Source organism: Mobula hypostoma, chromosome 8 (genome assembly GCF_963921235.1).
Source record: "Mobula hypostoma chromosome 8, sMobHyp1.1, whole genome shotgun sequence".
NCBI lineage: Eukaryota > Metazoa > Chordata > Chondrichthyes > Myliobatiformes > Myliobatidae > Mobula > Mobula hypostoma.
Window position 1 is genome coordinate 135,823,644 of NC_086104.1, and position 13,552 is coordinate 135,837,195.

General features: G+C 40.1%; 1 protein-coding gene across 1 annotated transcript in view; it reads right to left on the bottom strand.

Annotated features, from left to right (window-relative positions):
* LOC134351217 (scavenger receptor cysteine-rich type 1 protein M130-like) overlaps window positions 1-13,552 on the bottom strand; it is a 46,014-nt gene that overhangs the window by 6,357 nt on the left and 26,105 nt on the right. The window contains exons 6-11 of the mRNA XM_063057324.1: window positions 12,089-12,406; window positions 11,821-11,895; window positions 7,250-7,561; window positions 7,094-7,129; window positions 5,413-5,529; window positions 2,931-3,011 (exon numbers count right to left, since the gene is read on the bottom strand). Coding sequence (XP_062913394.1) covers window positions 2,931-3,011; window positions 5,413-5,529; window positions 7,094-7,129; window positions 7,250-7,561; window positions 11,821-11,895; window positions 12,089-12,406 — 939 coding nt within the window. The remainder of the gene's footprint in view (window positions 1-2,930; window positions 3,012-5,412; window positions 5,530-7,093; window positions 7,130-7,249; window positions 7,562-11,820; window positions 11,896-12,088; window positions 12,407-13,552) is intronic.

Below are 13,552 nucleotides of genomic sequence, written 5' to 3' on the forward strand. Positions count from 1 at the left end.
CTCCCCATTCGTTGGTCTACAATACACCCCAATAACAGTTACTACATGCTTCCCATTCCTCAATTCCACCCAAATAGCCTCCCTAGACGAGCCCTATAATCTATCCTGCTGTAATATTTTCTCCAACAAGCAATGCAACACCACCCCCTCCCCCCGTCCCTCCATTTCTATCACAACTAAAGCAATTAAATCAAGGAATTTTTTTTGCCAATTAAATCAAGGAATTTAGTTGCCAACCTGTAACCATGTATCACTAATAGGTACCACATCATACTGCCAGGTATTAATCCATGCTTTAAGCTCATCCACCTTTCTTATAATGCTCCTAGCATTAAAATAAATGCATTTATGGAAATTGCCACCTCTTACACTCTGTTTATAGCTAACGGCGCAAACTACTTTAATTACTATATTTTTCTTCCTTCTTCCCTACATATGTTCCTATACTCTGGTTACCATTCCCCCGTATCTAGTTTAAATCTATCAGCTCCTCTCTAGCAAACCTACCTGTAAGAATATTTGTCCCCCGCCAGTTCAGGTGTAGACCGCCCCGCGGGATCAGTTCCCACCTTCCCTGGAAAAAAAGCCCATTTATCTATAAAGCTGAATCCATCCCTCATGCACCATGTCTTCAGCCACGTGTTGATCTACGCTCTCTTACTATTTTATAGCCCTCTCGCCCGTGACATAGGTAGCAATCCTCAGATCCTACATGGACCACGATATCCGACTGCTCACCGTCCTTCGTGAGAATTCCGAGAACTCGATCCGAGATATCGCGGACCTTGGCACGAGGGAGGTTACAGACTATCTGGATTCTGTATCTCTTCCACAGACTCTCTTATATTTGTCCCCCTAACTATCGATTCCCCTATCACTGCTACTCTCCTCTTTTCCCTCCTTCCCCTGTGAGTTGAGGGTCCTATCTTGGTACCAGTGACGAAATCACTGGTAGGTCGTCCCCATCATCAGTATCCAAAACGATGTACTTATTATTGTGGTGAACGGCCACGGGGGTGTTCTGCTCATTCTGTCTATTCCCCATCCCATTCCTGACAGTCACCCAGCTAACTGTCTCCTGTTTCATAGGTGTGGCTATCTCCCTGTAACTCCTCTCTATTTCTGCCTCTGCCTCCCGAATGATCAGAAGTTGATCCAGCTCCAGTTCCCTAACTCGGTTCGTCAGGAGCTGTAGCTGGATACACCTTTCGCAGCTGTGGTTATTAGAGACGATCGTGCTCGCCTGATTGCCCACATCCTGCAAACGGAACACTCAACTGCCCTAACTGCTGCCCCCATTACCTACTCTTAAGGTAATTCGATTTATTAAAGGAACTTACCCAGACTTACCTCTCTTGGAGTGAAGCTCTTCCTCAGCCTCTTCTCGCCGAAGCCACAGGAGCCAAACCTTCCTACTCTGTCTCCTTCTGTTCAGGAGCCAAAGCCTTCCTACTCTGTCTCCCTCTACTCAGGAGCCAAAACCTTCATACTCTGTCGCCCTCTACTCAGGAGCCAAAACCTTCCCATTCTGTCTCCCTGTACTCCGTCGCCCACTCCGTTAATATGCTGTCTTTTAAGTACTCCCGCTGCATCACGGTCCGACTTACACGCGGTTGCGCATTCGTGCCCCGTTCAACTGCCGAAGACATTGTTCAAGAATGATAGAAGACCGTGTCGTGCGCATTTGTGGGCTAAATAAAGGAATGGATTTTGAAAGAGTGTATTTACCTTGCAGACCGCACTATGAGTATTGCGTTTATTTCTGGTCTCCTTAAGAAAGGAAGGATGTGGAAATTTTGATGGGGTGCAGAGGAGATTTGTGAGGCTACGGTATGGACTATAGGATGTGACATGGAGATATGCAGATTATTTTCCCGTAGTTAAATGGGGAATAATTTTAATGCCATGAGAGGAACATGTCACAAAGTAGGAGGCGGGGATGTCAGAAATAATTTATTTCCCAGGAGAAAGAGTTGAGTGTGTGAAACACCCTCTCATGGGTAACACAAACAAATAAGTTAAGGCCATTTAACAATCTTTTCGATAGGAACATTGATGATAGACAAACTCCCGGCTGTTTTGGAGTAGAATTTTACATTGACATTGGAGTAGATTAAAAGATTTGCATAACATAATGGATATAAGAGACTGCAGTTTTCAATAATATTCAGTGCATTCTATGTTCTAATTTCTTTCGTTTGCCGCAGAATAGTTGAGAGAGAATGGTGCTTGAAATTCCTGAGAAACTTTGCGATTGAATGAGAGAAGAGAATGTCTGAAATTTATTAGGCAAATGGAGATTGTAACTACTGTGGTATTTCCACCCCTATTAGGAGAGATAACGTCTGATATCTCCATCCTTCTCAATGCACAGCAATTTTGAACATATCAGAGTCTTATACCTTCAAGCGTTGACTGATGAATATCACAAGAAAACTTTGTTTTACTGTCGAATTACAAGATTGCATCCTTTTCAGCTTTCTACCTCATTCACATATCACCACCCGGCTTCTTACTTCATTCTCTTTTGCCACTAAGCTTCCTTCCCCATCACCTCGTCTCCGTGTGTCTTACTTTCCCATGAACCTACCGCCTACTTTGGCTCCTGCCTGCTTCTTTGGAATCCTGTGGAAGAGTTTGAGTGCGAAAGATCGAGTGATTATTCATGTCCATGACTGCTGCCTAACCTGTTGTTTTACTTCAGCATTTTGCTTGTATTGCTCAAGATTTTCAGCATCTGCAGAATATCCTCAGATTATTATTTACATTCCTATTTCTTTTGTTTTCATTTCAATTTGGAAATATCTATTATCTATTATGTCTTTATTTTATTGCGATATTGTTTGACCAGGACAATATCAATCAGTAACACAAGTCGATTCAAATCCAAAAAAACACACCTGAATCCTTTGCTTTAGAGAAACTCTTACCCTGTGAAATATTCTCAATCTCTTCATAAATTGCTTGATGAAAGCCAAAAGGTGCATCCCTGCCACTCACCAGCGAAGCTGCTGAAGAGAGAGTTGATATTAACATCTTAACCCTGTGAATTTTAATGAAACATTTAATCCATTGATATTAAATTTGAATGTGAAAAGGGATGATAATCAAAGCAATGAGTTGGTGAACGTGGTTGCTGAGTGGTCCTCTGCAAATACGAGCGGATTTCTCTCGCTTCTTAACGATTAAATATAGGTTACATCAGGTTGAATATATTCCCAGTTTTCATTCCGTCATGGATACACAGCTCAATTCAATTGATGGGAAGCTGACTACCATTACTAGATAGGCGCTGATGCCCTAAGTTATGACGGTAGATGAAGACAGGATGAAAATTCCAGTTCCTTTCACCTACGAACATGCAATAGGGAGGTTTAATTTTGTTGAACAGTTATAAAGCAAAGGAAAATAATTATTCCATGATGGAGAAATGTGAAAAAAAATGCCTCGACTTAATATTATAGGCGATATCAAATCAAAATGTTTGAGTGACTGCAGCAGAACCTAGAAAATAATACGCAACGGATATTCAAAGAATTGCGATATAATGTCAAGAAAAACAGTAAAGCAGCACTTCCAAAACTGTAGTGCAAATATAAAGTATTCACCCCCGGCACAGTGGATGATTTCATGTGTTATTATTCTACAACATTGAATTGCATTAGATTTAATTTGACTTTTGTCAATGATTAACAGAAAATTTATCTTTCTCACAAAGTGAAAAATGATCTCTACAAAGCATTCCACCGTAATAACATATAAAATAATTCACATGTATTCACCCCCCCTCACCTTTAATATGACTCCCCCCAATCATCACTGGAATAACCAATTGTTCTGAAAAGTCACATAAGTACGCAAATGGAGATCTGTTTCTGGAAAGTTCTGTGCAGTCAGGTGTTTCAATTGATTGCAGTAAATATACACAATCATTTGTAAGGTCCAACTGCTGGTGTGTCAGTATCCAGGCAAAAGCTACTGCATGAATACAAAATAACTCTCCAAGCAACTCCCCGAAAATGTTATTGAATAGCTCAATTCAGGAGATGGCTACAGGAATATTTCCAAGTCACTCAATATCCCTTAAGATACAGTAATGTGAATCATCAAGAAATCGAAAAAAAACATGGTGCAGCTGTGAATCTGCCTACAGCAGACCTACCCCAAAAACTGAATGACAGCGCAAAAAAATGGGCTAGTGAGGAAGGCTACCAAGGGACCAATGACAAGACTAGAAGAGCTCAAAGCCTCAGCGGCTGAGATGGAGAGACAGCGCATACAACAATTGTTGCCCGTGTGTTTCACCAGTTGGACTTTTATTGGAGAGTGGTAAAGAGAAAGCCACTGGTGAAAAACAAAAAGAACAACAACTTACACAAAATCTCTGCTAGAGTTTGCCGTTATGCTTGTGGGGGATTATAAATGCAGATGATTCAGTTCGATGGTTTGCTGAGATCAAATTTAGGATGTTTATAAACACAGAACTTCATCAAAAATACACCACCCCTTCTGTGAAGCAGGTTTGTAGCTGAATCATGCTCTGGGGTGCTTCACTGAAGCCAGCCATGGAAGGCTTGTGAAGATGGAGAGTAAAATGAATGTAGCGAAATAGAGAGGGCATCTTTGAGGGAAACCTGATGCACTCTGCAATAGCACTACGACCTGGGAGAACGTGTGTTTTCCAACAAGACCATAACGCTAGGCATTAAGCCAAAGCTCCACAGGAATGCCGAAAAAACAACAATGCCCTGCGGTGTCAAGTCAGTGTCCAGACCTCAATGAAATTTGGGGTTTGTAGCTCATCTTGAGAAGGGCTATTCGCAAACGAACTCGATGTACTGTGACAGAGTTTGAGCAGTTTTGTAAAGAGGAATGGGGTAAATTGCAGAGTCCAGAAGTTTAAAGCTGATAGAGACATACCCAGAAAGCTTAACGCTGTAGTTGCTGCCAAAAATACTGAGTTGAAAGAGGTGAGCGCTTATGCAATCAATTATTTTGTGTTTTATATTTATATTTATATTTATTATAAATTTAAATCTCTTTTCAGATATCTGTTTTCACTTTGACACAAAATTTGTTATCTCACCTATCAACAGAACCAAATTAAATCCACTGTGAGGCCACTTTCAAATACAATGGGACATTAAAACGTCTGGGGTGAATTATTTTTATTTGCACTGTAGCTGCATATTTTGCCTCTGCTGCATTCGAAAAAAAAAATCATGGAACCTTGTGCTTTAATGGGCAATGTAATTCGCTATTTAAAGTAGCCTACTGAATTCAGCTCAACATCCCAACGTCAGGGGTGAAACATTATATAATTTTACATATATTTACACAAAACCGAACTTCGGGAAGTGCAGCAAAGGAAATCATTTGGAGTAATAATTCAGTGTAAATTTTGATCCTAACCGGTTCTTGCTGACTGTCTCCGTACAATCGCCATCAGAACAAATAACTCAGCGACGAAGATGATCCCAAGGGTTATGCAGACAATAACCATAGTGGAGGGAGACACATTTCCAAATCCTTTAAATAATTATTATTGGAGAGAAAAAAAAACAAAAAACATAAACAACAAGCATTTTAGAGGCAAAGTTAACGTATTTGCAGCTAGCTTTAATGATTTTCAATTAGAGATTGTGTTTCATGAATTTTCCTGAGTTTTCTCTAATATCTCTTTTTTGTATTTGAAAAGAGGAACGTCTCAATTAACCGTTCGGAAAATCATCGGCGTTGACTTCAGGTCACATAATATCACAGCAGGATAAACCCACTCGAATCAACTTTCTAATTTACGTAAAATTCTGGAATTGGAACGGGGTGGCTTGTGGGGCTAGGTGTGGGGGCGTGGCCTTCTTGGGGGTGGATGTTGGATGCCGGTGTGGTATGGAATTAGTTTGACGAAAATAACTCCCGGAGTAAAATATGGTAAGATATCTGTCATTTCATGTTTCACTCCGAATTTGATCAACGAAGAGATGTTTTATCTAGGAATGGCTCAAGTTAACAGCACCCTATTCAATGAACCCATAAATTGTCACGAAGATGCCGGTTAATATCAATAACTTCCTGCATATAACCAGCAGCTGCAAAATTGTATTCATGCAGAGGATGCATCTGCAGCCCAGGCCCACATAAAGCTTTTAGTTAATATGAAACCAGATGAAGACTCAGGAAGCAGAACAGTGCATTCTAATTATATCTTTCTGATCTGAACATATTTGCAATCTTACTTCTCCAAATCCCAAATGCTACATTGATTTCACAGGTTATATGACTTCATCAATATTATGGATGATCCCCAAAGAGCAGGAAATCCACAGCCTTTATCAAGGGCCCTCGCCATCCAGGCCTCGATTGCTCTAGCTACTGCAGTCAGAACTGAGGCACACTACCCTTAAGTCCAACACCAGAAATTTCGGGAACAGTTGTTACTCATCAATCATCAGGCTACAAGACAATAAAGAATAGCTTCACTCACCACAACACGGAACTAATCCATCAATACATGAACTCACTCTTAAGGACTTTGACACTGATGTACGCAATATTAATGCATGCATTTATTATTCATTCATTCATTCGTTATTTTTTTTCATTTATGTACACATTTATTTATTTATTTACTTGTTTATGCCTGTTTATTTATTTTTTTTCCTTTTTTTGCATTTGCACATTCTTGTCTTTCGCTGTGGCTGCTCGTCTGTATTTGTGGATAAAGTCTTCATTAGTTCCATTGTGCTATCTCAATTTTCTGTGAATACCAGCAAGAAAATCAGTCTCAGGTTTATGGTAAGTAAAGAATATTTCCTTTAATAACAAAGTTAATTTGGACTTTCATTAATCTTAGGATGCCAGCACTTTCTCAATAGTATTGGGACAGTAACGCCACAGAAGATTCTGTATGGAGTTGCAGATCATGCTTTTACTGGAAGTCCTGCTTAAAACGCTTGCCAAGGAAATTACTATGACATTAATTTGTAAACTGTTTATCATATCCTTATCATTTAGGATATTACGATAATCATATATCAGTATCTACATCAGAGATTCGAACGCTAATCGTTAAAAAGTCATTAATTGTACATACCTGGGTTATTGCTGTCAGTGGGATTCAATCCCGAATCTGTGGACATATTACAAAGAATTTACAGCAAACCTACAAAAACCTCTTCAGTTTGTTGTATAGTTGTGAGACAAACAAATCAATTTGAAAAGAAGGAGGAATATATAAAACAATGCATACCAGAACAAACAACGATGACATCTTCCTTGTGATCACAATCGTGATGGCCAGGTGGTAAGGAAGGACAGCTGAACAAAGAAGATTCACTTCCCGTACATTTTACTTCATCCAACCAAATATCTCCGTATCCCTGGGCAATTACAGGGGTATTTGGAGACCAGCGAGCAAGGCCACAGCCCAGCTGCCTGCAGACTACATGGGCATCGGCCAGATCCCAGGAGTCATCGCATACCGTGCCCCAGGTGTTATTGAACAGCACCTCCAATCGGCCGGCGCAGCTGTGACTTCCAGCGAAGAGACGCAATTGAAAACCTAGATACAGTGCAATAAAATAGACATTTTAACACTAGAAGACCATAAGGCATACGAGCAGCATTAGGTCATTTGCATCATCGAATCTTCTCCTCATTCAATTATGGCTTATCTTTTTTTCCCTCCAACCCATACCCACTACCCGGCTGCTCCCCTTAACCTTTGATGCCCTGTCCAATCATAAACATATCGATCACTACAGTAAATACACCCAACGATCTGGACGCCACAGCTGTCTGTGGTAACAAGCTCATTAAATTTACCAATCCCTGGCTAAAGATGTTGTTATGAGTCTCTGTTTTAAAAGAGGACGCTTTATCCCAAGGCTCTGCCGACTTGCCCTTCAATTCCACACCATGGGATACATCCTTTCCACATCTATTCCGTAAAGGCCTTTCAAAATGCAGTAGGTTTTCGTGAGATCCCTGTTCATTTTTTCTTGATACTAATGTGTACATACCCAGAGCCATCAAACTTTCCTCATATTATAACCTTTTCTTTTATTCCCCGAATCATCCTTCTGAACGTCTTTCGGACCCTCTCTAATATTAACAGATCTTTTCTCAGATGTGGAACCAAAACAGTTCACAATACTCAAACTGAATACTCGCCAGTAATTATGAAGCCTCCACATGCAGTTTCCAACATTTGAATTCCATTTGCCACTTTAATCCCTATGCAGCTAATCTGTCTAAATCTTTCTGCACTCTAACTGTATCTTCAACACCACCTGCTCCTCCACAAATCTTCATTGTGTAACGTTGGCAACAGATCCATCTGTTCTATTATCTAAATAATTATATTAAAGCATAATGAGAGGTGGACCTAATAACACCCACTGCGGTCATCCTTCCCAGAATCTTCTCCCAAATTACTTTGGACAACTCCTCTCTGATACTACCGTACTATCCTTTACACCACTGAAACAATGCAACGTCAGATTTTATTTTCTCCTCATCAAATTCAATTTCAACTGAATCATATTGTGACCACGGCCTCCTAATTGTTCTTTTAACTTCAGACCCTAATCGACACCGGTCCATTAAATAAGCGCCCAATCAAATATGGCTGATCCCCGTGTATGCTCAACTACAAACTCCAAGAAAACAGAACCGCTCGTCAGCATACAACAAACTTATTCTCTTGAGACCCATTGCCAACCTAATTTTCCCAATGGGCCTGCTTGCTAAAATCTCTCATGACAATCATAACATTGCCCTTTCTTCACATATTTTCTATTTCCCATTGTAATTAGTGATCAACATCCCATCTCGTCTTTTCGAGCCTGTATATAACTTACATCAGAGTCGTTTTACTCGTGCAGTTTCTTAACTCAACCCACAAGGATTCAACATGTTCCTATCCTATTTCATAACTTTCTTCGGATTTGCTGCCATTATTTACGTTCAGAGACACGCCACTCATTTGCAAACCTTTCTATCACCCCGATGAATCTTGGCCATTTTGATACTCAACTACAAACATGCTTCATTCTTGATTCATTGGTGACCATACCTGACAATCTGTAATTCTGCAACAATATCAACCACATTATTTCTTATTGTATTGAGATATAACACAATGAGTTATGTATTTGCTACTCTTTTTTGATCATAAATCCCTAATGCACTGATACTCGCCCTACTGTCTGCAATGTTGTCCTACATCTGATAATTCCTTATAATTCCTTATCATTCCTTATAAGCACGTTCTCTTACTAATTTTAAACGTGCATCCTATCCTGAATCATATTACTAATGTTACCACCCCCTGCCTTATCAGTTTAAACACACATCAGCAGCTTAAACAAGCCTTCGCACCAGAATATTGTTCTCCGGCAGTTCAGGTTGCAACCCGTCCCTTTTGTACAGGTCATACCTTCCCCCAAAACACATACTAATTATTCAAGAACCTGAAGCGCTGCCCACTGCCTAGCTTCTGAGCCACGCATTTATCTGCTAATTACCCTGGTTTTGCACTTACTGGATCGTGACACAGTTAGTAATCCATGGATTACTACACCAGAGATCCTACATTTCAGCGTTCTGCCAAGCTCCATAAGTCCTGTCTCCAGGACCTCTTTGATTTTTCTCACTATGGTATTGGTATCAATAAGCATTGGGATATCTGGCTGCACTCCCTTCCCCGAAATAATGCTGTGGCCGTGTCCGCAATGTTCCTGACCCTGGCACTTGGGTGGCAACATACCATCCAGGCGTCCCGTTCAGGTCCACCGAAACTTCGATCTGTTCCTCTAGATATTGAGTTCGCCTTTACTACTGGCTCCCCTTTCTGTCTCTTTCCTCTCAGCACTATGACCCATGTTCATTGACAGTAACCTTCTCTCCATGGAATTCCCTTGGAGTTCCATACGCCACAACACTATCCAAAGCGTTTTACTTATTGTTGAAGGCAATGACCACTATTGTGTTCTGCGCTAACTGCTTACTGACAGTTGCATTCCTAGCCTCCTACAAATTAGGGCTGACTACCTCCTTGTAACTCATCAATTATCTACTCACTCCACCGCACAAGCCGAAGGACATCCAGCTGCTGCTCCAGATCCCTAACACCCTCTTCAAGGAGCTACACTTCACGTAGATTTTTACCGCCGGGAGACTCTGAATCCCTCAGGTCTCCTACATCCAGGATAAAGAAAACACAATGGACATTTATTAGTCTAGGTACAGTAATAGATAAAAAAAAAACGTAAGGTTATCCGGTACCAGCATCTCTTCCAAACCGGAACCACTTGTGAGCCAAAGACTGACATTCTGTCTCTCACAACTGGCCTACTCCTAACAGTGGCTGCCCCGCTTGCTCCTTCTGCATTTTAGTTAATTCTGTGTTCTCTGCACCCGCCACTGACTGGGCCTTCGAAATACAACAGAAGGCTTGCGCCCTCTCAATATATAACAATCATTCCTTCAAAGATAATGCAATTTTTTCCAGAAAACATAAGTATAGACAGGAAGTACGGGCACTTTGGTCAATGATATCTGTATCAAACATACTGCCAAGTATACTACCTCTCTTCTGTAAGATATGACCCCTATCTCTCAATTGTTACTCTTTTTCTTCCCTGTAGGAAAGCCATTTAAGTTCTATGATATTATATAGCGTTCTTCCACCATTACACCCGGCGGTGTGTTCCAAAAAACTACGTTATTCTGTTTATTTAAGAAATTAACTTGACCCTGAAGACAACTTTATGTGGCTTGTCTGACCTGGTATATTTCTCGAGTACTTTATATTTCATTTTGACTATTGAATCCGACTCTGTATCGTACTTATGCTTCTCATACTTTCATAAGGACTCATTGCAAGTTCACAGCATACATCCCAGGATCTTCCAACCCTTCCAGCAAGCATGAATCGTCTCATCCAGCGAGATTCCGTATAAGTTTCCTCTTTAGTCTCCAAATTATTCTTGAAACGCGACAACAAAACTTGTAAAATTTGTCATGCCCTTGTTTTGCATGTCCGTAGCATATAACAACATATCTAAACACACCAGCAAGACCAACACTGATTTCGCAATCAATCATCCATGCCCTAATCGCAGCTAATGCCAGTATATAATTATTTTCGAACTAATGCACATTACCAACTCCAAGTTTAAATTCCAGTCCTTCTCCGTAAGGGATCCTATGCTCTCTATGTATATCTATTTGTTTTTGCCTTTATTGTGTACATGAAATAGCTTGGTAGTTTCCTCTTATTTCCAAAATAATATATTTCCTGGATTCTTTTGTCTCCCTAAAGCTTTTGCTCAGAGCTTTTCTTGATTTCTTTACATTTACCAACAGCTCCGTGGGACTTATGTCTTATACGACAAATGTATGGTTTCTTCATTTTTTTTTACGCTCAACCAACAAAGACCATCTTCATTCAAGTTTTACATGCGTCCCATTTTGTATTTTCTGTATTTTCAACTGACTCCAACGTATCGGTTTGAACCTCTGTCCAGCTACTCTTCAGACAACTGTCACAGTTGAGTTGTGAACTTGTGCGGTAACAGCTGATCTCAATTAATTCCAATTAACTACCCGCACCTTATGCCAAACAATGGAATGTTCTTGACAATCTGCATCTCCTTAGCATTCTCCTTAAGTGAGGTAAACTCGACTCTAATTCTTGCTGCTACAATGCAGTAGTGGGTTAAACCACGAAATTTAAACTTCCATGTCACTTCAAAACCGCAAAATTAATCTGTCTCCTCACTATTTACAGACATTGCAATATGTTGCACTAGTCACCTGTTAATGATCCAAAGAGTGAATCATTCACTTGCTCGCAGATCTCATGATTGCTTCTTGAAGCAATATTGGCCTCTGTGGATAAAAATAAATATGTTGACGATTTTACAAATGACATATCATAATGTGAATAAAAATAAAAATACGGTCGCATTTTCATTGGTACCTGGCAGTATTTCGGTTTCTGTTAACAAAAGAAATATATCGACAATTATGTATAACAATATATATATTATGTACCTTGACATGCATTACATATATTATGTACCTTGACATGCAACAGCTGCATCATACAAAGTGTCACAGTTGTGTTTCCCCCACGGTTGTGACTGACACTGCCAAAGGGTCGACTCGTGCGAAGTACATTTAATATCATCTAACCATATGGGACCAAGTTCTTTTCCGTATTGATAGGGGAGAAGATAAATATTTTTCATGGGTCCACATTTCATTTGTTTACAGATCACTTCCGCTGAGGTAGCATCAAGATTCGCGGAGCACACTGTTCCCCAAGTCCTATTGTACCAGACCTCCACTCTCCCCTCACATGGATTCTTGCCGTTCGCTAGGCGCATTTGCTTATACTCTGAGAAAGAAACATGCGATACAAAAGTCATTGGAACATTTCCTTGCAACAACAGGCGACTCTTTTTCAAAACACAAAATGTCCGGCGATAGAGAACGTAAAAAAGAAATGCATATAATGGAACAGCATCTCGTTGAGGGGCTGTAGTGATCAGGCAAACGCAAAGTGAGATATTCTACTGAATTTCTGAAAACAGAGGAAAAGGTTGTAGCAGTAGATTGTGCTGTCGTAAAAGATACACATAATAGTGCACTCTTCTTTCGGATAAGAAAAATGCAGTGCTAAATTACTGAATGCGAGGCTTGGTGGGGTGGAAGTTTGTAGCAAGGAAACACTGTTATTTCTCTAATCTTGAGGAGCAGTGTAAACATTGCTGCAGATTAAAAATGGACTGATGTAAATGGTTATCTCTTCTGCATTCGATCAGTAAGAAGCAATTGTCTTTCAACGTTTTGATAGAGATCACTTGTCCATGGTCGCTGGTCTATTATAGAGACCCAGCCGAATACATTTGGGCTGATGGCATTTTATGACGGAAGGAAATGAGAGACTATGCTATTATTTTCAACTGCTGTATCCCCATAATCGTAACACATTATTTCCAGTTGGTTTACGCAATTGTTCGCATTCTTCTAACAAATATATCCCAAGAATCATTGTCGGACATTCAATGGTGAAACCCATTAACTGGTTAACCGCATACAGAATATCTGTATATTGAATTTGCCAAAGTGCATATCAAACGAAGTTCCTGCTTCACTAAATTTAATTCAACATACTATGCCTAGTCTGCCTTTCGTTATATGACATTAGGTTTCTGTGCACATCAAATCGGAGACCCAATATTGAATATTCGACGGTTAGCGGTTTTTATTACTATGTCTACCTGTATCAGAGCTTAACATTTATGTCTCTTAATACGTTCAGAATTTGGCTGCCTTTTTAGTTTGTTTTTATTCGTTTAATGCAACTGTTTTCCCATGACTCTCGGATCCGCAATGAACAGCATATTTTGTAAGCATAACAGTTAAACCTGATCATCGATAATTCTCGTTAAATGGCTGGCACGAGAGGGCACAGTTTTAAGGTGCTTAGAAGTAGGTGCAGAGATATCAGGGGTAACTTTTTTTTTGTACGCAGGCAGCG